At 42.7% G+C, this 25,815-nt stretch overlaps 1 protein-coding gene across 1 annotated transcript in view; it reads right to left on the reverse strand.

Annotated features, from left to right (window-relative positions):
- adam19a (ADAM metallopeptidase domain 19a) overlaps window positions 1-25,815 on the reverse strand; it is a 158,315-nt gene that overhangs the window by 120,410 nt on the left and 12,090 nt on the right. Inside the window, exons 4-6 of the mRNA XM_037681636.1 lie at window positions 17,829-17,913; window positions 5,660-5,802; window positions 4,064-4,241 (exon numbers count right to left, since the gene is read on the reverse strand). Of these exons, the coding sequence (XP_037537564.1) occupies window positions 4,064-4,241; window positions 5,660-5,802; window positions 17,829-17,913 (406 nt within the window). The remainder of the gene's footprint in view (window positions 1-4,063; window positions 4,242-5,659; window positions 5,803-17,828; window positions 17,914-25,815) is intronic.

Here is a 25,815-nt window from a genome sequence, read left to right on the forward strand (position 1 = left end):
TGGATGGATGGATGGATGGATGGATGGATGGATGGATGGATGGATGGTTGGATGGATGGATGGATGGTTGGATGGATGGATTGATAATTAAACATATTCAACCCAAAACATGGATATTTGAAGGCCCCACATTAAACCAAAGATGTTTGTCTCTGTTTAATAAAAAAGTTAAGTCTGGTCCTCTGGACATTCAAAAAACAAAACAAACAAAAAAGTACCATACCATACCAATATATTTATAGAGCACTTAAAACAGCAACAAGGCCAACCAAAATGATCTACAATAGAAACAAACAAGCACAGCGGACAGGAAAACATAAAATAAAAATATAGATACAAATAGCAGCAGATAATAACTAAGTGGCCAACACTGTAGACTACGGACAGGATTAAAACAAATCACTGTCTCAAAGGCAAGGAAATAAAAGTGGGTTTTCAGGCGAGACTTAAAGACTGTGAGTGTGGGAGCCTGCCTGACACGCAGTGGCAACTCATTCCACAGTCTTGGACCTGCAACTGAGAAAGCCCTGTCATCTCTGAGCTTGCAATGGGTTTCTGGAACTGAAAGGAGCCTCTGGTCTGCTGACCTCAGAGAGCGCGGTGGGAAAAAAGGTTTCCTCCTTTTCACCTGATGGCTGACTGGAGTCCTGTTTGGGTTTATTCTCTGCTTTTAGGAAGGCCCAGTTAGGATATCCACATTGCTCTAGAGCAGACCTGGGCGTTGTACGGCCCCAGGGCCACATGCGGCCCTTTGGTTGACTCTGACCGGCCCCCGTAAGGGGAATTACAAAATGCATATGTAAACAAATGAAGTTAACCAAATCCAGATATAGATCCTCTCTCACTGATGATGTCAGCTTTGCTTCACATCTCCACCTCAGACCTTCAACCTGACTTTAACATTTCCGTTAAAGCCCAACAGAGACTAGAATTCTCTCACTAAACAAGAAAAAAGAACTGAAAAACACCAAATGAGCTGTTTAGACTACAAATGTAGGCACGTAAAGAACCGGGACTCGAAATCACAGTTCAGTGACGATCACTATTATATGATGTTTCATAATATTTGGAGTACAAAGACAATATTGTGATATATTTACAAAGCTAAGAACTTTTTCCAGCAGTATATAAAACTCAAAATGAATTTTGGGGTGAATGTGACTGAAAATTATCATTAATATAACGTCACCAATGGTAAAAAATGTTAACAGTTTACCATTGTACTGGGGAATTTAATTGAATAAATGACATTTTTTGTAAGGAAACCTCGCTTTTTCGTTGCTTAATCATAACAAATACTCTTACCAGCTTGTTAAAACAGTGCTATGTACTGCGTTTAATAATGAAATACTATTATTATGCAGTATTGAGTTAAGTTGAAATCAGGTCTCTCTTGTAAATGAGTCCTCGAGGCTCAATGGGATTTACCTGTCTAAATAAAGGTTGAATGAAAAAGTCATTTGTGCCAGCCCTCCACAATATTTGCTGTTTCTCATGTGGCCCCATGGAAAAAATAATTGCCCACCCCTGCTCTAGAGCCTGTCTTGTGTGGGATTTCTCCTTCTGCCTGGCTCCTGAGTTAGTGGGGACGCTGTCTGCTCTGTGATACAGAGTCCTGATGACTCCTAACTTGTGCTCCAAAGGGTGATGGGAGTCAAACTGCAAATACTGGTCTGTGTGGGTGGGTTTGCAGTACACCTTAGTTTGCAAATGTCCTCCATCAGAAACTGAGACCTCACAGTCCAAGAAAGCCAACCTGCCATTTTTTACATCTTCTCGTGTGAACTTGATGTATTTATCCACAAGAGTTGATCTGATCAGTAAAATGTTGGACTTCCTGAGATTTAATTTTAACCCAGTTGTCGTCAACATACCTGAACCAATGACTTGGTGTTGTCCCTGAAAAGGACGTCAAGGCTCTCTTTTCTACCTCCTCCATGTACAGGTTGGCAACAATAGGAGAAACTGGAGACCCCATAGCACACCCATGTTTCTGCCTATAATATTGCTCCCCACATGTGAAGTAGGTTGACTGCAGGCACAGTTTCAAGAGTTGACACAGTTGTTCTGTGGAAAGCGTGGTCCTGCTGCTCAGGAGCCAGGCAGAAGGAGAAATACTACACAAGACAGGCTCTAGAGCAATGTGGATATCCTAACTGGGCCTTCCTGAAAGCAGAGAAGAAACCCAAACAGAACTCCAGTCAGCCATCAGGTGAAAAGGTCGAACAAAGACCCAGACCAGTGGTCATTCCATATGTTGCAGGAGTATCAGAGAAACGGAGACGTTTATTTTCTAAACACAACGTCCCAGTGGCTTTTAAACCCCAAAATACATTACAGCAAAGACTGGTTCATCCCAAAGATCCAGTCCCCCGACACAAACAGAGTAATATTGTGTATGCTGTTCAGTGTCAGGAGGGCTGTGATCAGTCTTACATCGGGGAAACTAAACAGCCACTGGCCAAAAGGATGGACCAGCACAGAAGATCAACATCATCAGGCCAGGACTCTGTGGTCTACACTCATCTCCAGGTCAGCGGTTACTCTTTCAGGGATGAAGATGTTCACATCCTGGATAGAGAGGAACGATGGTTTGAGATAGGAGTAAAGGAGGCCATCTTTGTGAAAAGAAATCGTCCATCATTAAACAGAGGTGGAGGCCTCCGTGTTCAACTGTCCCCCTCTTACAATGCTGTGATTGTTAGTATCACTCAATCCCCTGTGAATAGTAAACAGCCATCAGTGTGCTAATGATCCATTGTTAGGCTGATGGTCCTTCTTGATCATGTGAGCAGCTGGTTTTGGCTGTCAGCAGCAAACTGATTGATACACTCTGAGAAGGTGCTATTTATAAGACTGAGCTGAATACAGCACCTCAGACTGAGGAAGTCTTTCGGATGAAAGACAAAAAGTTTCTACGTTTTTTGTTGTTGTTTTGCTTTGTTTTGTTTTTTGAATGTCCAGAGGACCAGACTCAACTTTTTTAGTTTGTCTAGTCGTTTATTTGACATTTTGGTAGCACACAGACAGCAAAAACATGATTGCCCACATTCACCCTTTGGCGACGGCGGTTACAAACATCTGTTAGATTCTACACCATGCTGTGGACAAACGTCTTGCTGCTACAGTTTTATTTGAGATAAACATTTAGCTGTGGATGAACATCCTGTCATTTCTTCTTTGAAGATTTCACTGAAATCAACTACCGAAAATCGAAGCACATGAAGGCAGTGGCAATGGAGATACTACTGGAGCAGGAGCGAGTGGTGTGGGTGAGTGACGAGATAATCAGGCTGTCGTACCTGGGCAGGAGCCTACAGGCAGCCACCATGAACAGCCTGAGGACGAAACTGGGGGTTTCACATGTGGAGGACGACAACAACAAGGAAGACAGTGAATTCAGTGGCGAAGAGTTGGGCTCAGAACCGTCGAGTGTGTGTGTGTGTGTGTGTGGGGGGGGGGGTGGTAGGATGCTTGTGAGAAGCAGAGTGTGCTCTATTCACACAAGGAGAGCTGTTGGTCAGGCTACTTCTTGTTGCTCTCTAAAATAGTTATTGAATCAAGTGTTTACTTATGTAGGTAATCATAGATTTTTAACAACCAGTTAAAATACACCAGAATGCAGGAAATGGAATCTATTTATTCAAAAATTTATGGGAGAAGGACCCCTAGACACCCCCCCCCCCCCCCCCCCCCCCACACACACACACACAGCTACTTGCATTCCGGTTGGTTTACATTTGAAGCACTGCATGTTGGGGGGCAGTTTCAGTTACTATTACACCAAATTTTAGCTCAGAATCATAAAAACTGACTTGAGTCAAAGCCAGTTTTGTGTTTGAATTGAGTTGTTGTAAAAATTATCCGTATTAGTTTAAAAATGTAAAAACTTGTCCAGTGTTTCATGAGGAATGTTGGTAACAGACAATCACACAAGCACACAGAAATTGGCAAAAACCTTATTGCCCACCTTTGAGTTTAAGCAAGTGATCATGTTTTACTAGAGTTCATTTGTATTAATGTAGTCAGATTTATTAAAATAAAAATAATAAAATATGCTCACTTCAGGCTCTCCACAGTCGCACTCTTCTCCGTCCTCCACAAAGCCATTGCCACACTTCTTGCCTCCGACCAGGTCCTTCATGTTGGGCATGTTGAAAAGGCACATTCCCCCTCCCTTCTGGAAGTAGCTGTCCAAGTCCCGTTTGCTGCAGCGGCTGAAAACTCGAGGGAACGGATGCCTGGCAGCAGACAGACACGTTCATCTTTATAAAGCAATCTTTGTAAAAGAATCAAAAGCATATACAAATTCTGAGTTGTGTGTTTAGTCATTGTCCTGCTGGAAGGTGGCCCTTCGCAGTCAAAGATCTCAAGTTTCTCTCAAGAGTTTCTTGGTGTTTGGTTCTATCCACCTTTCCTGCACCTCTAACCATTTTTCTTGTTCATGTTGAAGAAAAAAATCCCCACAGCATGATGCTACTACCACCATGCTTCACTGTTAGGATGGTGTCATTGAGATGTTCTTGATGTTCAAAAACACCTTCTTCCACATGTTTGTGGAGTCAACAACAAACCATTTAGTAAAACTAAACAATCTGCCTCGTTTTTCTTCAATTATTGGTCTTTTGAACAGATCATCCCATTTGTGCAGAAGGTCTGCTCAATTCTATCAGTGTTTTCTTTGGCCTCCTAGATGTTTCTCTGATTAATGACCTCTTTAACCGTTTAGTGAGTTTTGGCAGATGACCCAGTTACTGTGATGACCTGTGATAATCCTTCTATTTTCTAATAATGGTTTTAATGAAGATCCATGGGATGTTTAGAGTGCTGGAATGTTTTTTAAAACCCACTTCTGAACAGTACTTCTTCACAATTATCTCTGACCTATGTAGAATGTTACTTGGTCTTCATGCAGTCTCTCACGCGGTGGTAGCTCTTCCTACTCAGAGACATTGCACTGTTGTTGATGCTGGGGGTGATCAGAACAGCTGGATATATACTTAAATCATCTGACACGTAAATATCTCACAGGAGAATCATATCACTCTGTTTACCAGTCGGTCTACGTTCCTACTCTTACCTATGGCCATGAACTCTGTGTAGTGACCGAAAGAGTGAGATTGCGAATACAGGCAGTTGAAATGAGTTTCCTCTGCAGGGTAGCTGGACTCTCCCTTAGAGACAGGGTGAAAAGTTCAGTTATCTGGGAGAGACTTGGAGTAGAACCGCTACTCTTCCACATTGAGAGGAGCCAGTTGAGGTGGTTCAGACATCTGATAAGGATGCTCCCTGGGTGCCTCCATTGGGAGATGCTTCAGGCATGTCTGACTGGGAGGAGACTCCGGGTAAGACCCAGGACACGCTGGAGAGACTACGTCTCTCGATTGGCCTGGGAACACCTTCGAGTCTTCCCAGAAGGGCTGGAAGAGGTGACTGTGGAAAGAGATGTCTGGGCCTCCCTGCTTAAGATGCTGCCCCCAAGACCTGACTTTGGAATAAGTGGAAGATAATGCTTGGATGGATGGAGATACGTATTTAACAAATTATGTGGTTTCTGTAGGTAACAGTTGGGGCTTTAAAGTGAAGAGAGTGAATATATATGCACACACCACATTTTTTTAGAATAATGTTGATGTTCTTTGATGTGTCTTGGACTCACCCAGTTGCGGCAGCCATCATGCAACCTCCCTGCTCAGCAGTGGCTTCCACACAGCAACCATCGTGGTCGTGGCTCATGCCAAAATTATGACCGATCTCATGAGCCATGGTGGCAGCGGCTCCAATAGGCAGGTCTGAGTGGTCCTGTGATGTGAATCAAAGGTATGTATCATTTAGGTGACTCCAGATGCATCTAATAAAATAACATGACATAGTGTGACACCAAGACTCTCTTTTTCTGTTTTAGACCACATATAAACTGTCAGTGGTAAAGTAACAACTGAGATCAACAAAGTCCATGCTCAATAATCCAGGTATACAATCCAACATTTTTCAGTCAGGTCATCTGGACAGTTTCTTTTTTGTTGTTGTGCTGAAACGTTTCGCCTTCAGTCCAGAAGGCTTCATCAGTCAAGGAAACACACAACAAAACTAATTCTTCCCCCAACCGCTTACTCCAAAGTGGAACAAACCAGTTCGGCTTGTGATAAGATGGTCTCTTTGGTAACAACTGAGATCCTTCAGAGAATGTGGACCAGTTTAAAAGCTGAAGTCTACTTTTTTCCTTCTTTTTTCCTCATTCGCTCTCATGCAAGACGGACGCCTTTCTTCCCTCTCCCATTCTCCTTCTGCTTTTTTGCTCTCTGTCTTGTATATCAGAGCTCCTATTTACACATCTTCCGAAACGTAAACTACTCTCATGGATCAGGTCAACTGGACTTTCAACGCAATCAATATTTTTTTTTTCAACTAAGCGACAGGGTCCTGGAGAACTCTCATGCCCCGCTGAGACACATGCAGCAGGATACGTCATGGATAAGCTGATGTGCCTTTCTGTATTGTCTTAGGAGGATGCCAAAGATGTTTATACAATTGGATTCATGATAGCAGGGTTTCTGCTTTTTGGCACCGGCGGATACCTATGTTATTGGCTATTAAAGAAGACGGTGGCAACAGTTTCGGCCATGGCAAAGCTGCCGACCCTGTGTGAAGGTTTGGTTGGTGCTTTGAGCACTCAAAATTAGCTGATTTACAAGATAAACCACAAGATGGAAGTGATTTGTGAGAATCGCAGGCCACTTGCGGCTTTGGGACTCGCTAGCATGTTGGGGATGACATTGGAGGGAGCTAATAAGCACAGACCAGTGGAATGCCTACAAATCTGGCCATTTTGGACCGAAAGTACCAGCAGAACTCAAGGCTGATGAGAAATAACGGTCTGCCTAAAAAAAATCAACAATTTTGGCTTATCTGAATCTGACTCCCCTGTTTGGCCTCGAAACAGGCCGAATTATCCAATTTCTCCTGGGATATGTATAAACTAAGAGAACTCTGTCTATCGGAATACCCCCACCACCGATGAGAACTTCTGTGAAAGCTTCTCAGACCTGCACCAGTTGACACCAACATCTTATCAGGACTATCTGGAAGTGTTTCATGGACAAATTACAAATTGCAACATCTTGTCATCAAATGAATATGTAATGTGCCTATAAATGTGCTTGCTGGTAAAGTTTTTTGATGTCTTAAATCGTGTCTATCAGGTTTGTATCAACGTCGACCCCCAAGTAAGCAGACTGATTCAGTAAAGACAGAGTCAGGAGTACAAAAGGTAAGTGAACTTTATTTACAGGTGATTGTGTCGTCGCAGCTGTAAGGGAGAAGAGGACAAGGTGAGTATGGGTTTTGTTTGTATTTAGAATAACGAGTCCTTGAGAAAGAGAATAACTCCTTACTGTTTGTGTTTTAGGTGAAGGCCGAGAAGGAGACGAGAGGAGAGGCCCTGGGTTTTGCAGAGGATCCAGTTTGGAGGTAACTGGCGGTGGAGAGAGGAGCAGGTTGACCCAGTTGTGATTTGTTTGAAGATGGTTGTTGAAGGGACACCGTTGAGCTGCATGTGGAGCCCAGTGGAGAGATGTAGTCCTAGGGAGGACTTGAAGAGACAGGCCGTGGAAGGTCCTGGAGGAATCACATACTCCGGAGCCTTGGATCGATGTCTGTCTGCGAATCGTCTGTTCTGTTCCAAAGATAGGGACAGGGCTGCTCTTGTCTGATGCCAGATCTTATGGCAGCGTCTGATGTAAAGGTGGATGAAGGGGACACTCACATCAGGCTCTTGTGAAGGGAGCAGTGGAGGAGCAAAACCCATTGCAACCTCGAAAGGAGATTTTCCAGTGGCTGCAGAGATTTGCGAGTTGTGGGCATACTCAATCCAAGGCAGATGTTGGCTTCAGGATGAGGGGTTGTTGTTAATAACACACCTCAGGGCTGTTTCCAGTTCCTGGTTGCAACGTTCTGTTTGGCCATTGGATTGAGGGTGGTATCCAGACATGAGGCTGGTAGTAGCCCCCAAAGCTTGACAAAACCCTCTCTACACTTGAGAAACTAACTGCGGTCCACGGTCGGAGACAATGTCTCGAGGGATGCCGTTAAGGCAAAAAACATATTCAGTGACAATCTGGGCAGTCTCAAGAGCAGAGGGAAGTTGAGATAAGGGAATGAAAGAAGCAGACTTGGAAAAACGGTCGACAATGGTGTAGATAACCATGTTACCATCTGAGATGGGGAGACCAGTGATGAAGTCCAAGGCTATGTGTGACCAGGGTCGGCTGGGGTTGGGAAGTGATTGAAGGAGGCCAGCAGGGGGCTGATTGCTGTGCTTGCTCCGGGTGCATGTGGGGCAGGCTGAAATGAAATCCTTGACATCTTTAATCAGGTAAGGCCACCAAAAGGATGCTTTAATGAGATGCAGCATGCATCAAGTACAAGGGTGGCAAGAAAACCTGGCTGTGTGGATCCACTCCAAAACTTTACCCACCATGGTAGTAGGAACAAACATTTTCCCAGGAGGGCCAGTACCGGGGTCTGGTTTGGTCCATTGGGCCTCCAGAATGTCCTTCTCAATAGGCCAAGTCATGACACCCACTTTACAGGAGGAAGGAAGGATGTTCTCAGGGGTGTCCGGACCCTCAGCCATGGAGAACTGTCGTGAGAGGGCATCTGGTTTGACGTTGCAGGACCCTGGAATATATGTGATGGAAAAATTTAATCTGGCAAAAAACAAGGACCACCTGGCCTGTCGGGCATTAAGTCTTTTAGCCCCCTGAACATAGGCTAGGTTCTTGTGATCTGTCCATATTATGAAGGGGAGTTCAGCTCCCTCCAGCCAATGTCTCCACTCTTCTAATGCTAGTTTAATGGCCAATAACTCACAGTTGCCGACATCATAGTTGGTCTCAGCAGCAGACAAACAGCATGAGAAAAAGGCGCATGGGTGGAGTTTTTCATAGTTGGGTGCTCTTTGTGATAATACGGCCCCTACTCCTGAGTCAGAAGCATCAACCTCCACAATAAACTGCCTCATGACATCAGGGTGTGACAAAATGGGGGCTGTTGAAAAAAGATGTTTAAGACTGTTAAAAGCAGAGTCAGCTTTGAGTGTCCAGTTAAACTTTTTTAGAGTAGAGGTAAGCTGAGTCAGGGGAGTGGTGACTTTGACCCATTTGTGATTTGTTTGAAGATGGTTCTCTAAAAAAGTTAAGTCTGGTCCTCTGGACATTCAAAAAACAAAACAAAGCAAACAAACAAAAAAAGTAGAAACGTTTCGTCTTTCATCCGAAAGACTTCTTCAGTTTGAGGTGCTGTATTCAACTCAGTCTTATAAATACCACCTTCTCGAAGTGGATCAACCAGTTTACTGCTGACAACCAAAACCAGCTGCTCACATGATCAAGAAGGACCATCAGCCTAACGATGGATCATTAGCACCCTGATGGCTGTTTACTATTCACAGGGGGTTGAGTGATACTAGCAATAACAGCATTGTAAGAGGGGGACAGTTGAACCCGGAGGCCTCCACCCGTGTTTAATGATGGACGATTTCTCTTCACAAAGATGGCCTCCTTTAATCCTCTCTAAAACCATCGTTCCACTCTATCCAGGATGTGAACATCTTCATCCCTGAAAGAGTGACCACTGGCCTGGAGATGAGTGTAGACCACAGAGTCCTGGCCTGATGATGTTGATCTTCTGTGCTGGGCCATCCTTTTGGCCAGTAGCTGTTTAGCTTCCCCGATGTAAGACTGATCACAGCCCTCCTGACACTGAACAGCATACACAATATTACTCTGTTTGTGCCGGGGGACTGGATCTTTGGGATGAACCAGTCTTTGCCGTAATGTATTTTGGGGTTTAAAAGCCACTGGTATTTTGCGTTTGGAAAATAAACATCTCAGTTTCTCTGATACTCCCGCAACATACGGAATGACCCCTGGTCTGGGTTTGTCCTTTTCACCTGATGGCTGACTGGAGTCCTGTTTGGGTTTCTTCTCTGCTTTCAGGAAGGCTCAGTTAAGATATCCACATTGCTCTAGAGCCTATCTTCTGTGGGATTTCTCCTTCTGCCTGGCTCCTGAGGTGGTTACTTTTTTAGATTTTTCTACTTGGATTATTGAGCATGCATCAGGATATTTTGAAGATGGTTGTTGAAGGGACACCGTTGATCTGCAAGTGGAGCCCAGTGGAAAGATGAGGTCCTAGGGAGGACTTGAAGAGACAGGCCATGGAAGTTCCTGGAGGAATCACAGGTGGTGATAACCAGCTGCAACAAAATGTTAGTTGGCTGTACACGAGTTACCAATTGGTAGATGATGTCCCAGCACTAAAGAAGTGCATGGCAGGAGCTTAAATACACCATCAAGCAGTCCTCCTCAGAGCAGCAGCAGGTGGAGTGAGTTGATGTTAATTAGCTGTGGAAGGAAGAGTGAGTGACAGGCAAAACCCAGGAATCCCACAGTGTCCTAGTAAGGACAAGGTGCGAAGAGATCTTTTTTGTAATATCACTATCCTTTCCTCATGGCCTTTTCCCCTTTTCTATCTAAAAGAATAAGGGACCGTGCTCCTAGGAGCAGCAGCAACATGCGCTCCACCCACCAGAATCAGGAAATGTCTTCAAAAATAAAGAAATCAAGTTTCTTTCGCCTAATAACCAGGATTATTTTGCCATGGATGACAGAACCATTAGCATGTTTTGTGTCGCTCTTTACCACTGTCTGAATATACTGTATGACTGTTCAACAACAAAACCCTGCTACACAACATTTTTTTTGTTGTTCTGGGAAAATTATTTTCTTCTCTATCCTTCCTTCCTTCCATCCATCCATTATCTTTACCCACTTCTTCAATTTTGGGTCACGGGGGTTCCGGTGCCCAAACGAGACAAACGAGACAAACAACCATTCACTCTCTCGCTCTCACCTAGGGATAATTTAGAGTTACCAATCAGTCTAACATGAATGTTTTTGGTCTGTGGGAGGAAACTGGAGTACCCAAAGAAAATCCATGCATGCACGGAGAAAGCATGCAAACTCCACCCAGAAAGACCCCCGGAACGGGATTTGAACCAGGGTAACCTGCTTGCTGAGAGGCAGCAGCTCTACCAGTTGCGCCACCGTGCTGCCTTTTACTTCTTCTCTCTCTTGGTCAGTAAAATCCACACCTTTCGTTTGTTTTACTAAGATGCTCCTGTGTTTCAGTCTGCACATTTTTATTTCCAAATATTGTATTAGACCTCTTAGCCAAATTTTAAGAACAATAAATTTCTTCCATTCCATTGTTCTGAGTTTTGACCTCTTTGAAGTTTAATTATATGGAAAAGTTCAAAGGAATTAATATTTTTACCTGTTGCATAGAGCTCTTTGGATGGGTTCAGTCTGAATTAAAGTCTAACAAGTTAACAACAGGTGTTGGTTAATTATGTACTGAGTGCTTTGTACTAATAGAGCGTGAAATGTTACCATTTGCAGGTACAGAAAATTAATGTATGGATGATATAAAGAAGCTAAAATAAATAAATAAATATATATATTTTTTTGGTATATCATTGCTTCCACTTGATTAAAAGCCTTCTCCTTCAACAGCAAAAGCAGAAACTTCAGAATGCATAAAAAACACACAAAGACCTTTGGCAGTGCAGTTGTACTGACGCAGGAACTGCTTGTAGAAATACAGAAAGAAAAAAACAGAACAGCCTTTAGAGATACATCGTTGCCATCAAATTCAAGATTTCCTTTCTCCCCCCCCCCCCCCCCCTCCAACCACCCCCATACCCCCCAAAAAATGTCTTACATTTGTTAGTTCAAACGTTCAAATGTTAATTGCATTTACTATGTTTCATTGTGGGCAGCACGGTGGAGCAGTTGGTAGAGCTGCTGCCTCTCAGCGAGCAGGTCGCTCTGGTCCAAATTCCAGCCGGGGGTCTTTCTGGGTGGAGTTTGCATGTTCTCTCTGTGTATACAGTATGTGGGTTTTGTCCGGGTACTCTGGTTTCCTCCCACAGACAAAAACATGCATGTTAGACTGATTGGTAACTCTGAATTGTCCCTAGGTGTGAGTGAGAGAGTGAATGGTTGTTTATCTCGTTTGTCTCTATGTGTCCCTGTGATGGACTGGAGACATGTCCAGGGTGTCACCCGCCTCTCGCACACTGACTGCTGGACATGGACACCAGCAACCCTCGTGACCCAAAATGGAAGAAGCGGGTAAAGATAATGGATGGATGGATGGTTGTAAAGTTCTACTTTACCAGACTTCAGAATGAGGTGACAAATACTGCTGCTGAGACCAACGTTGCCTAGCAACAATAACAACAATATAAATCTAAAGCTCAGAATAAGATTCTTCAAGTTATGCTTGCAGTGTTCATTTAAATGCAACCAAACAGGCCAAGGACATAATCAGTATGAAGAGTGTTTTAAGTAGCGATAGGCTGCAGCAGCTGAAGGACCAAGAAAAAAAAAAAAAAACACCTAGAATGTCACCGTTACAAAGATAAGACATTAAAACTTAACAGGAGAGAGACAACGCTTTGAACACAGAGAGGTGACATAATTCATAAACGATAAGCTCCACTTACAGCTGAAAGCTGCCACTCACTCTTAAATCTGCCTCTAAATCATGCATACAGTATAAACTGCAGATAAATTAACTGTCTGGAAGTGCTGATGTTCAGCAGTGAAATCCATCATATTCTTTTTAATGCTCAAAATGTCCAGACTGAAGTAAAGGGTGTGTGTGTGTGTGTCAAGTTGGTGCTTGTTAGCCACAGCACATTTGGATTCCTCTGGCTGCCTCTGCCCACAGCACAGCTAACAGCTGATTAGAAGCTAATCAGGCTTGTAAAAGTTATCGATCTCTGACCGCATGTATGTGTGTGTACTGCATGTACACACACAGCCGAAGAGGCAGAATTCAGCTGTGAGCAGACACTGAAATTCTGAAACTGAGAGCGTCTGAACGGAAATGAAGGAGCGTCATAAACTCTACGTTTAGCCTTCTATCCAGAAATGCAGCTCATTCATTCAGGTGAAATTATTGAATTTTTTTGGTACAACAATTAATATGAGTAAATGGTTCATGTGTGGGGCAGCACGGTGGCGCAACTGGTAGAGCTGCTGCCTCTCAGCGAGCAGGTCCCTGGTTCAAACCCCGGTCCAGGGGCCTTTCTGGGTGGAGTTTGCATGTTCTCTCCGTGCATGCGTGGGTTTTCTCCGGGTACTCCGGTTTCCTCCCACAGACCAAAAACATGCATGTTAGGCTGATTGGTAACTCTAAATTGTCCTTAGGTGTGAGAGAGAGAGTGAATGGTTGTTTGTCTCGTTTGTCTCTATGTGGCCCTGTGATGGACTGGAGACCCATCCAGGGTGTACCCCGCCCCTCGCACAGTGATTGCTGGACATGGGCACCGGCGACCCCTGTGACCCAAAATGGAATAAACGGGTAGAGAAAATGGATGGATGGATGGTTCATGTGTGTAGCCCCATTGAGATTTAAATTGTATTTTTTTGCCTTCTTCAAACCACTTTACAGCTACACCTACCTGCACAGCAATCAGCTGAGTACAAGAGTATCAGAATGCTTTGAATAAATTACTGCTATCAGAATGGTTTCTGATCATTTATTCACAAGAGACCATCCCTCCCTCCCTCGCTCCATTCCATCCCATCCATTATCTTCCTCTTCTTCCAGTCAGGTCTTAGGGACAGCAGCTTCAGCAAGGAGGTCCAGACATCTCTCTTCATAACCACCTCTTCCAGCTCTTCTGGGAGGACTCCAAGGTGTTCTCAGACCAGCTCAGGGACATATAGCGCTTTGCCACTGTCTCAACTTTGACTGGCTCCACAACAGTTAATGGCCCGACCACTGCTGGTATCCACTCCACTCAGTCTGGTTTATGGGACCACCTTGTTCATGGTTCCAAGCAAACTGCTCCAAGGGGCCGATTTTGAAAAAAGCAGTCAGCAGCCGTTGATTGGCCAGCGGAGCTACGGCACTGGATGACCTGCCCAGTAACACTGCAGACTATATCTGAACCTGCACTTCCTCATCGTGCTGACAGACACCGCCACAAGAAATGAATGTATTCACTGAGAGATTAAATTCAATTCAATTCAAAAATACTTTATAAATCCCAAAGGGAAATTAATTGTTGTCGTAGCTCATCATCCTGGTTTCATTAAAATTCTTCTAGATGCTGATGCTATGGGCAAGAAGGATCTCTTGTAGCAGTCTGTCCCACAGCGGATCCAAAGAAACAGGCAGCAGAAGCCAATACGTCCACCCAGACCCAGCAGACCTCTCGGTCCTCTTGGGCGGCAGGACCACCTGAATGCTGGGCAGAACGCCTCACCGAGCAATGGCCATTCCTCCCAGCAGCCTGACGAGCCTCTCGTCATTGCTGACAAAACTGCAGGTGCCAGGGGATGATCTCGGTCTTCCCGCTGACACGAGCCACATTTCCCGCCACCTCAAAAATCTCGGCTGTCAGGCACTCGAGCACCACCTCCAGGTAGATGGGAATGCATCCACGGCACCTCCTTTTCAACTAATTTGGAATTTGGGGCTGTAGTTGAGGTAATATTTGAGCTTTTGAGATGTTAATCAGCTGCTCCCAGTTGTAGAAAGCCACCTTGTTGTCATGGTTCCGCATCATAACAAACGTCCAAAAGTAAAAAGGTTTCAGTAAAAATTCTTCCAGCTGCACTGCATCCAAAACCAGAGAAAACAATCATCCGAAAAAAGCGATTTGCCTCCAGAAAAAAAAAAAGAGTTATTAAAGATTTCAAAAGCAAAATCTCAGAATGAATGTAAGAGAGCTACTCCAACATGCAGCCACCTTGAGCGGCGCAATTCTAGATATCAGAGATGATGGTGCAGCATGTCTACACCTGTACTTATAAGCAAAGCAGGTAAAGAAATTTGTCGGATTATAGGGTGATTAAGGACCACAATGTGCAGAGTGGCTTGAACACAAAAAGACCAGTTACGATCCTGTTCATTTTACATTGACGATCACACCCACAGAGCAGGGAAACAGGTCAGCCTCCAGCGTAGTGGTAAATCACCTCCACCTCAGAAGAACCAAGAAGAGGAGTGCTGAGAAAAGCCTGCAATAATCTCTCCAGTGTGTACTGGGTCTTCCCCGGGGTATCCTTTCAGTTGGACATCATTACCAGATGTCTGAACCACCTCAACTGGCTCCTCTGGATGTGGAAGAGCAGCGGCTCTCAGTGCTACAACATCAGTTGTTGACAACTGTGCTACCATGTGGCTGTGCGCCTAGGAATTACTTTCTGAAAGTTTTAACAAAAATCAGTTCATTAGTTATTTTGTTAACCCCAACATTGAAAGGTAATTTTTTTTAGAATATCTCTTTTGCAACCAGTTTCATCTTATAGTACAAGCTGGGGGTCACTTTCTCCTACCATATCAAACATTAGGTTTTGTAGTTTTTGTGCTTGTTGAGGCAACTTAGCTGTGGCAGACATTTTGAATGAAATTGAATAATTAGTTGTAGATGTACATCTAATGATTACTTTCCGAGTTTTAATAATAAGTAGTCTATGTGGAATATGTCAATGTTTGATAAACCACTTACACAATTCACAATTACACCTTTCAAGCATTTAATGACTTCTGGGAACACATTAACATTTCAAAACAATCACTGCTCAGTCTTTTAGGGTTATCTAAAAAATGTTTTATTTCTTAATTAACCTTTATTTTTCTAAAATGGTCAACTGGCAGCAACAAGGGAGCAGGTTCACATTTATATTCATATTTTGTTGTTTTTTTAAGTTATTCAGTCATACATTTTTTAAATTTTTTTTACAAAACACAATTCTGTTTTTTTTTTTTTTTTAAACCAACAAAATATTTATTATATATTTATGACAATTTATTTTTGGGGTGAAAGAACTCTCCCCTTCCTCTTTAGGATACTCAAATGGATTGTTGATGGAGTGTTAAATACGAAGGATTTTTATCATTTTATTTTCTCATTTTAAAAAAAAAAACAACAACTTTGCTTATGCAGAACATCAGTGTGCGTTTTGTTTTATACTTTAACTGAACCATGTAAAGAAAAGGAGAATCAGCACCTCCAAATATGAGGCCATGGTCCTCAATCAGAAAAGGGTGGATTGCTCCATTTGGGTTGAGGGTGAGGTTCTGCTTCAAGTGGAGGAGTTCAAATATCTTGGTGTTTTGTTCACAAGTGAGGGAAGAATGGTGCATGAGATTGGCAGACAGATTGGTGCAGTGTCAGCAGTACTGCGGACTCTGTTCCTGTCCATTGTGGTGAAGAGGGAGCTGAGCTGCAAGGTGAAACCCTCTATTTACTGGTCGGTCTATGCTTCTACACTCACCTATAGTCTGGAACTCTGGGTAGTGACTGAAACAACAAAATTGTGAATACAGGTGATTGAAATGAGTTTCCTCCTCAGGGTAGCTGGACTCTTCCTTAGAGACAGGGTGAGAAGTTCAGTTATCAGGAGAGACTCGGGGTAGAACCGCTGCTCCTCTTCATTGAGAGGAGCCAGTTGAGGTGGTTCGGGCATCTGGTAAGGATGCTTCCTGGGCGCCTCCCTAGGGAGGTGCTTCAGGCATGTCCAACTGGGAGGAGACCCCGAAGAAGACTCAGGACACACTGGAGAGACTTTGTGTCTCGGTTGGCATGGGAACACCTTGGAGTCCTCCCAGAAGAGCTGGAAGATGTAGCTGTGGAAAGAGATGTCTGGACCTCCCTGCTCAAGATGCTGCCCCCGAGACCTGACTCCAGAACAAGAGGAAGATGATGGATGGATGAAAGTGTCACACAAAAACCTTTGTTTTGGGGATCTCTCAGATGTTATGACTCCCCTATGACGTAAACAGATTCCAGCACTGTCTATCCACCAACAAGGACATATTTTCAGTCAGGACAGCATGGAGGAGTTCCTCTGCCTGAATGTATGTGGACCTACTGCTTTGTACCAAATGTTCAACAATTTCCTGCGGGATCAATAAAGTTCTATCTTATCTTATCTTTTCATATCTTATCATTACGCTTACACAACACAAGTGTGTTTTTGCTGTTTTACATTAGAGCTTAAAGCATGTTTTAGGATTAGATGAAAGCATGTATGTATTCTACAGAAATTTGCAGCCAACAAGGAGGAACCAATGTTTCAACATCTTTCAAGAGTGAAAGTACCAGCTAGTGGGCTAACAGAAGAATCTATGAAATCAAAGTGAATGCACAGATGTGAAGAAAAGAAAACAGTAGCTGAAAGGAATTTTTTATGTGATATAATACTTTGTAGATAGGGGAGCAAAAATGCATATACAACAACCGTTGAATGGATTTCAATAGGAGCGCTTCAAACGATCCTGACAACATAAATATTTTAAAAAGATTGCTCTCATCAGAATCCATCATGTTTATTGACAACACCCAAAAGAAGAGGAAAAAAAGCAAAGTATGAGCAAAAATAAATGTATAGCAGTTTGCCCATGAGACCTTCTGAGAGTTAAAAAAAGATAAAAGTCTTGCTCTTCCTTTGTAACAGGCTGGATTTGGATCCACTGTTAATATAGAAACCTATTAGAGCAGCTCTGACCTTTCACTAAAATACCCTGAACTTTTATCTTTCCTGTAATCAGTTAATTTAATCTTTACCCCGAAGGAAAGACCTGAAGCAGAATGTGAAAGTGATGCCTCACTCTTTCTACGGAGCTGAAAACACAAACAGCACAAGATGGATTCCAGCTGAGACAAAAGACTGAGGGGCAAACAGAAAAAGGAAAAACACGGCAGGAGGAGAGGGTGGGAGGAGAAATGTGTTGCTACGTACCACATTGATGCCTCCGGAGTTTTCCAGACTGCACATCCCCTCCAGCGGTGCCATCCCGATAGTTGTTCCCTTGAAAATTACGCCACTATCACACACACAAACAAGAGAGGGGAAAAATATTTTAATCTTCTATCTTTTCACGTTTGAGCGCCACAGTGCATGCTGATTGCAGATGCTACAACTCTGCACAGCAGCAGACTTGATGAGCTGTCAGATCTGAGAGGGCGGGTGCAGGCCAGCTCAGTCCGCCATGTGGTCCCCCCTCAGCCGCCACTCTGCATCCACAAACAGAATCAAGCTCTGTCTGATGAATGAAAGCAACAACAACAACAAAAGCCTATGAGCCAAGGAAGCATGAGGGACAACCAGTTCAAGGTCACGGTCTTCTTTATTGTCATTCACATTATTATTATTTTTTTAATTATTATCATTAAGCTTTATTTAACCAGGCAAATCCCATTGAGATCACAGATATATTTTGCAAAAGAGGCCTGGGCCTGAAGGCAGCCTAACATGCATGTTTCTGGGAGGAAACCTGAGTACCTGGAGAAAACCCACGCAAGCACGAGAAGAACATGCAAACTCCACATAGAAAGACCCCAGGTCCAACCGGGGATTGAACACAGGACCTTATTGCTGTGAGGCAACTGTGCTAACCACTGAGCTGTCGTGCTGCCATCTCATGTGGTCCATGTGGTGGAACAAAATTGTGTACACAGGGTCTCAGCTATATCCAACAAAAGTATAAAATGTAAAGAAAAACAGTAATAAGCTCTAAGATATGAACTAAGAAATATGTTAAATGAAGAATAGGGTAAGCACTAATAGTACAAAAGAACACATTGAACAACAGCAGCAAGAAATAAATCAGCAGCATAAGATCAGCAGCATGGCTAGTCAGCAGCACATATCAACAGTCAAGTGGCATTCCAGTGATTTTTAGTGATTTTCAGTTAAAGGCTGATGAATGTTTGTGTGCTGCTGTTAGGAACAGAAGCTAAATGTTTCTCCAAATACAGTCTGTTTGAATCATCATGAGCCCATTTACACACAAACCAAATCTGAAATGACTCGACCCAAAGCAGGTGGTTAACTGGTAGCATGTGCATGCAATCTAAGCCGAGGCAGAACCCTGGCTTCCATCTACCACAGTAACATTAGGAGGGACAAATCTGCAGCTCCTCCAACCTATGATGGAGGGCCACTAAGGCTTGTTCACATTTGTTTCTAACTTTCATCTTTCATTTATGATTCCATAGCACTAAACACAGGTCTTAACTTCCTCAAAATGAATTAAAAACACTTTCACACAAACCACGTTTAGAGGTAGTCCTGACCCGTTGTATCCACCTGTGTCGGTCTGTAGAGCAGTCTGTCTTCAGACCTCCTGCTGGACTGAGGTGACCCTGCACTGTCAGTGTGGACCGTGTTGCAAAACGGATCCAACATAGTGACTGACAAAAGGAGATGGAGGTGAGCATTAAAAAAAATAAAATAAAGAAACACAAGCCGATGTCCCCCATCACTGAAGGACTTGAATAGTGAATGTTTTGTAATTTTTCAAGATGAGTGTTTTTCTGGACTGGGATTTAACAGGAAATGTAAGTAAACCCTAATGTTTTTGGTGAAATATATTCAAGTGGAGAGGTGCATTAACTTTTTTATTTTTTTTGCTGAGTGATGCAGAGTGACAGATCCTGGTAAGTGGAGGTAGCAATATTATCCCCCACCAGGTGTAATGGTGGAACCAGGGGGGTCAGTGGTGTTCTTGGTCACCCCAAAGGCCATCCAAACCATTTAACAAGAACTATACTTTTAATCTATATAATAAAAATATATAGGGAGTTTCCAATTCATTTCTTCATTTTATAACTGGGGAAAAAGATGAAAGAAGCCAAGATGAGGGACTAAATCTAGCTCTTTCAAAACTATTAATTTGATACAACATAAAAAACTCAACACATTGCAAGTTAAAAGAGTTGCCAACAGCACGATGAAACATCTACCATCTGTGTCAAGTGTTTTTCCAGTGCATTCAGTTTGATTTCTCCTTGTGGTTTACATTTTATTTTTGGTCTCTTGTGTTTTGGTTCAGCTCCTTGTGTTTCCTTGACATCTCTCACTCTCACCCTCAGTCAGCCTCATCAGTTCTTCAACTGACATGACATGACCTGTCAATCAATCCAACAGGCTTGTCAGCAACTGACCAATTAGCAATCACAATTTGTCCGAAAGTGGAACACCCCTTACCTGCAGGAGCTGCACGCATTTTCCCTCTGACAACAATGTTGGGATTTTACTTTACGAATGCTTTGAGGTTGTAAAAACTTTGTAAAAAATCATCCAAAATAAAAGTTAATCGTTGTCAGTGAGGAACATGTAATTCAGTTATCCTGAGTGAGGATGGAAAACATCCAACACTTTTCAGTCAGGTCATCTGGACAACAAAAAAGGTTGAATCATGTCATCTGGACTTCGTTTTTTTGTTAAAAAGAAACGTTTCGCCCCTCATCCAAGAGGCTTCGTCAGTCTGAGGCCTAGCCATCTGGTATTACCCAGAAGCCACCCTGACTCTTGTGTTTCAAGCCTGCCTCAGATACCCCTGAAGTCTGGCCTTTTCACTAATGGTTTCAAAAACACAAAGTTTGTTTTCTCAGTCATCCAGGTATATAACAACAAAACGAAGTCCAGATGACATGATTCAACCTTTTTTGTTGTTATATACCTGGATGACTGAGAAAACAAACTTTGTGTCATCTGGACAGTTTCTTTTTTGTGTGTGCTGAAACGTTTCACCTTACATCCAAAAGGCTTCATCAGTCAAGGAAACACACAACACAAAGCTGATTCTTCCCCCAACAGCTTACTCCAAAGTGGAACAAACCAGTTATGTTGGTGCTAAGATGGTCTCTTTGGCACGCCTCCTTCTCCAGATGACCTGACTGAAAATTGATGGATTGTATACATGGATTATTGAGCATGGACTTTGTTAGGATGGAAAACAATTTATTACCAAATTTTTTGCCCTATAGGTCACATTTTTTGCATAATTTCATGCCCTGTGACTTATACACCGAAGCGACGTATTTATGGATTTTTCCATATTTTTAAACCAATTTTTGGTTAAGATATAACTGTTTTCATTCATTCTGACTGAAAATATTAAACACTACCATTTTCAGCCACTAGATGGCACTCGAGTAGTATGGCATGCCGTTGTGTCATGTAATAGGTAAAAGTGGCTATTAATGACACAATCGGCTTGCCACAGTCTGTCACCTTTGTTCTGCTCGCCTGGAGCAACCGTCAAATCAACTTCATTTCTCTGCGCCGCACCGGCGAAATGCAGCTAATTTGACTACTGAAGTGCATTTATTAAGTAAAAGTTCATCTGAGACACACCTTTACTATAATGTTGAGCAAACAAACAATTGTTTTAGGTGCTTATCTGGCTAAATTTCGAAGAAATGCCCAGCATTCCTCCTTCCTGATTTCCTACCTCTGCGCACTCAAGGAGCAAGGAGACAACAAATACTTTTGAAATGCAGCTGATTTGACCGTCAAAGTGCATTTATTAAGCAAACGTTAGACTGAGACACACCTTTACTATAATTTCGAACAAACAAATAATTGTTTTTAAGTGTTAATCTTGTTAAATTCTTGTTAAAGTAAGTCCTCGCATGCATGTTCGTGTGGCCACCATTTGGCAGACAGTTGATTTTTGGCACAACACCGGCCCACAATTCCAGGTTTTCCGCGGTGACGTGTAACATGTGCGGCATGTCAGCGGTGATGCATAATAGATGCGACATTTACAGTGAAGCGACGTATTTATGTAATTTTCCACTTTATTAGACATATTTGGACTGATGTGATTTATAGGGTGGAGCGACATGTGCGGCGGAAAATACGGTCCATTTCCAAAAACCTAAACGGAGTCTGGAAAAATGTAAAAGATGGATAAAGGTCAGCAGCCGACCTGATGAGCAGCTAAATACAACAGTGATAAACAGGAAGTAGCACATGTTCATCTGTACGAAGGTAACTGCAGGTAAATCCTCCATTTTTTGTCATAATTACATTGTATGCTTAAATTACCAACTGAGGCACAGTGACTCAGTTGGTAGAGCTGCCACCTCTCAGCTAGAAGATTGCCGGTTCAAATACCGGTCCGGGGGCCTTTCTGGGTGGAGTTTGCATGTTCTCTCTGTGCTGTGTAGGTTTTCTCCAGGTACTCTAGTTTCCTCCCACAGACTAAAAACATACATTGTTAGACTGATTGGTAACTCTAAATTGTCCTTAGGTGAGTGAGAGAGTGAATGTTTGTTTGTCTCTATGTGTCCCTGTGATGGACTGGAGACCTGTCCTGGGTGTTCCCCTCCTCTCACACAGTGATGGCTGGATATGAGCACCAGTGACCCTCATGACCCCAAAATGAAGAAATGGGTAAAAGAAAATGGATGGATGGAAGTATCTTTGAAATATTTATTTATTTAATTGTTTTGCCTGTCTTCTTTGCCTTAATGTTGGCTGATAAGGCAGAATGTCTCACTACGTGCCTCATGTAACACAGTGAGCTTCTCTACCTCAACATTACAGCTGTCTTGTTTGTTTGTTTGAGGTTAGATCACCCTGGGTTACACTTCAACGTGGGCAGAGCCATCTTACCATTCACATCATGTCAATCATCACTCACACCTGCGCAATCATCCCAGGTGCTGTCACTTTTCACTCCCTCTGTTCCGTTGAAACCACTTCTAATCACAATTCATTGACAAGAGAGACCCTTCAGGTCTCACTTGTCAATGAGTCCCCGAGGCTCAATGGGATTAACCTGTATAAATAAAAGTTGAATTCAATCAGCGGCTCATTGGCTTGGCTTCATGTCTTCGAATGTCTCGGTCCTCCTCGTACTCCCTCGTGCCTTTCTGTATTTGTGTAAGTTGTTGCTGCCACGTCACTCCTTTGTTTTTGTTCATTCAAATAAATTAGTTTTATTTAATCCCCTTGTGTGCCTCTATCCCAGTCCAACCCCTCTCAGACCATGACACTCTGTCATGGAGCAGAAGAGGATTTTGGGAATATACAAACACAACAAGTGGACTCTTGGAAAACAATGTTTCTCTGCAAACTCAGTTAAAAAAATTCAACATTTAAATGCAGCTCTTCTGATTCTCAAGCTCATTTTTAAAGTAACTGTAAACGTGTAATGACATTCATAAGTACAAGTATCCGTACTCAGTACCGGCAGTTACTAAAATGTAGATTATTGTATTTGTATTTGGTTTGAAAATATGTGGTATTGGTTCACTTCTAATAAAGGTGTAATCCAGTTTGTAATCTTCAGATGATATTTGAGTATTTTGAGCTTAACACTCAGTGTACTCTTATTGTGAAGGAATAATGAAAGTCCTCAGAGTTTTATTGTGGTGACATGCTGCTGTAATAAGCCACACTTGTTCCAAAAAAACAAACAAATTACTTTTGATATTTTTGCAATTTTTACTTTTTGAAATATTTAGCTCTGTCTGCCATGTTTTAATAATTGAAAATGAATGGAGCTCTTCACATCCCTCAAACTCTTTAGCTGTTTACAACATTTTACTGCCCGTTTCAGCTTTTGCTCCGGTTCAGCTGCTTTCTTCTGATTTTACTTTTTTTTTGGTTCTTCTTTTGGACAATTTCTGCTTTTTCTGCTTTCTTCAGCTTCTTTCTACAAAATTCATTTTTTCAGCGTTTTCAGCTACTTTTTAGGTGTTTTTCTGTTTTTTTTTAGATTAATTTTACTCGCTTCTTCCATTTTGCGTCAAGGGGGTCGCTTTGCTTACCATGAGCTTGAAGGAAAATGAACATTTTACAAAAATCAGTCATTCCGTGAATTTAGGCAGGTAGTGTCCTTTTGCTCTCTTTAAACTGTGTGCACCAGGGATAACATTACAGTGTACTGTTTTATTAGAAAATATGCTCAAAATATTCCTATCAGTGTCCAATTTGCACATTGAGACCCATTTGTGGCCCAGAACTCTGACATTGTGCTGCACCATACTCAACGAGTTCTGTGATGTTTCAAAAGTTTATCTTCGATACATTTTTGTCACAATTTTAGCACCGTCATGTGGCCAAACTTTGTTAAGGACAAGGACGGTGACCTTTCCAAAGGACGAGACCTAAACTAACACAAATCACCACTGCTGATGGTTAGAATGGAGCTGTTCATCTGTAACTCACAGGAGCTCATTATAAACTGTAAAGAACGTCAGAAAGTACTTTCAGAAATTCTTATACTTTATATATATATATATATATATATAATGACAAAAAAAAATAAAAATTTTGATATACTTTGTGTACCTTAGCATACTCTGCTCTAGACCTGTTGGATTTTCAAATAAACCGTTAAAGACAAATGTTTTTGAGTTTCAAAGTACTAAACTATCCATCCATCCATCCATCCATCCATCCATCCATCCATCCATCCATCCATCCATCCATCCATCCATCCATCCATCCATTATCTTTTTACCCGCTTCTTCCATTTTGAGTCAAGGTGGTCGCTGGTGCCCATGTCCAGCAATCACTGTGTGAGGGGCGTGGTGCACCCTAGACAGGTCTCTAGTCCATCACAGGTACACACCGAGACAAACAACCATTCACTCTCTCACTCACACCTAGGGACAATTTTGAGTTACCAATCAGCCTAACATGCATGTTTTTGGTCTGTGGGAGGAAACCAGAGTACTTGGGGTAAACCCACACATGCACAGAGAGAACATACAAACTCCACCCAGAAAGGCCCCTGGACTGGGATTTGAACCAAGGACCTGTTCGCTGAGAGGCAGCAGCTCTACCAGTTGCACCACCGTGCTGCCTGTACTAAACTATTTAAAAAAAATTATCTAAATATTTTACTATAAAATTGTACAGTTCAAATAATGATTATAGGATGTAACCCACTGTGATGCACCAAATCTTTAACTGGAGAATAGTAACTGAATCAAATTGAACACATGTAACAAACTGTACGACCCTCGTCGCTGATGCAGTTTACACTGTGATGAAGAACAGAGATAGCTTTTTTTAAACAATTCTGTGTCCGAGGCAGCACAGAGTGATGGATCCTGGTGAGTGGAGGAAGCAATTTACTTCACGACCAGGTGCAATGGTGGAGCCAGGGGGTGGCCAATGGTAGCCTTGGCCACTATAAATTAATCTTCGGCCACCCATGGACACCCAATTTTCGATAGGCATCTTTCCTACACCTACATTCACACACCAAAATGGAAGCTGGTACAGTAGTCCCTCGCTACTTCGCGGTTCATTTTTTGCGGATTCGCTCTATCGCGGTTTTGTTTAAGCACTGTACTGTACATAATATTTTCCACACAAAAAAGTGCCGCCATTTTGTAGTTTTCTTTCATTAAGCCTTCACTGTTTTGCCAGTCTAAAGACCTTCATTACCCAGAAGCCATTAGTTCACTTCCCAGAAGTCAACACTGCTCTTCCAACCACTGTTTTTTGCAAATGGGGGGACAGTTTTGCAGCAAAGTCAGAAGTTCTGTAAGGATAAGTTCACAGAACTGACAGGAATGTCTCAAATATTTCTGAAGATGAACTCATCCTTCAAGTTGTATCTTCACTGCTGAGTAGCTGGGCTGCAGCTGATCTGGACTCAGTGTGACCCGGATCCTAGGAGCTGCAGACGACAGACGGCTGCGGGGTTCACTCAGGTTCTGGTCACGCAGACCGGACCGGGCCAGAGGTGGTGGATTAAATCTTGGGCAGCAGCACATGCACATCTAGCTGGATGGAGCTTCAGTCATGCTGTACCAGGACTTTTTTCATCTATTGGGTCGGACCAGAACCGAGCTGCTCCTGTACTGCAGAGCCTGGTAAGTAAAATTTAGTAGCTAAAGTATATATACTTATATGTAGCTTGTTGTTAAAATTAGTAGGTTTAAGAGTTTAAAGGACTGATTTGCAGGCTTCA

This window comes from Nematolebias whitei, chromosome 1 (genome assembly GCF_014905685.2).
Source record: "Nematolebias whitei isolate Nwh7 chromosome 1, NemWhi1, whole genome shotgun sequence".
Lineage (NCBI taxonomy): Eukaryota > Metazoa > Chordata > Actinopteri > Cyprinodontiformes > Rivulidae > Nematolebias > Nematolebias whitei.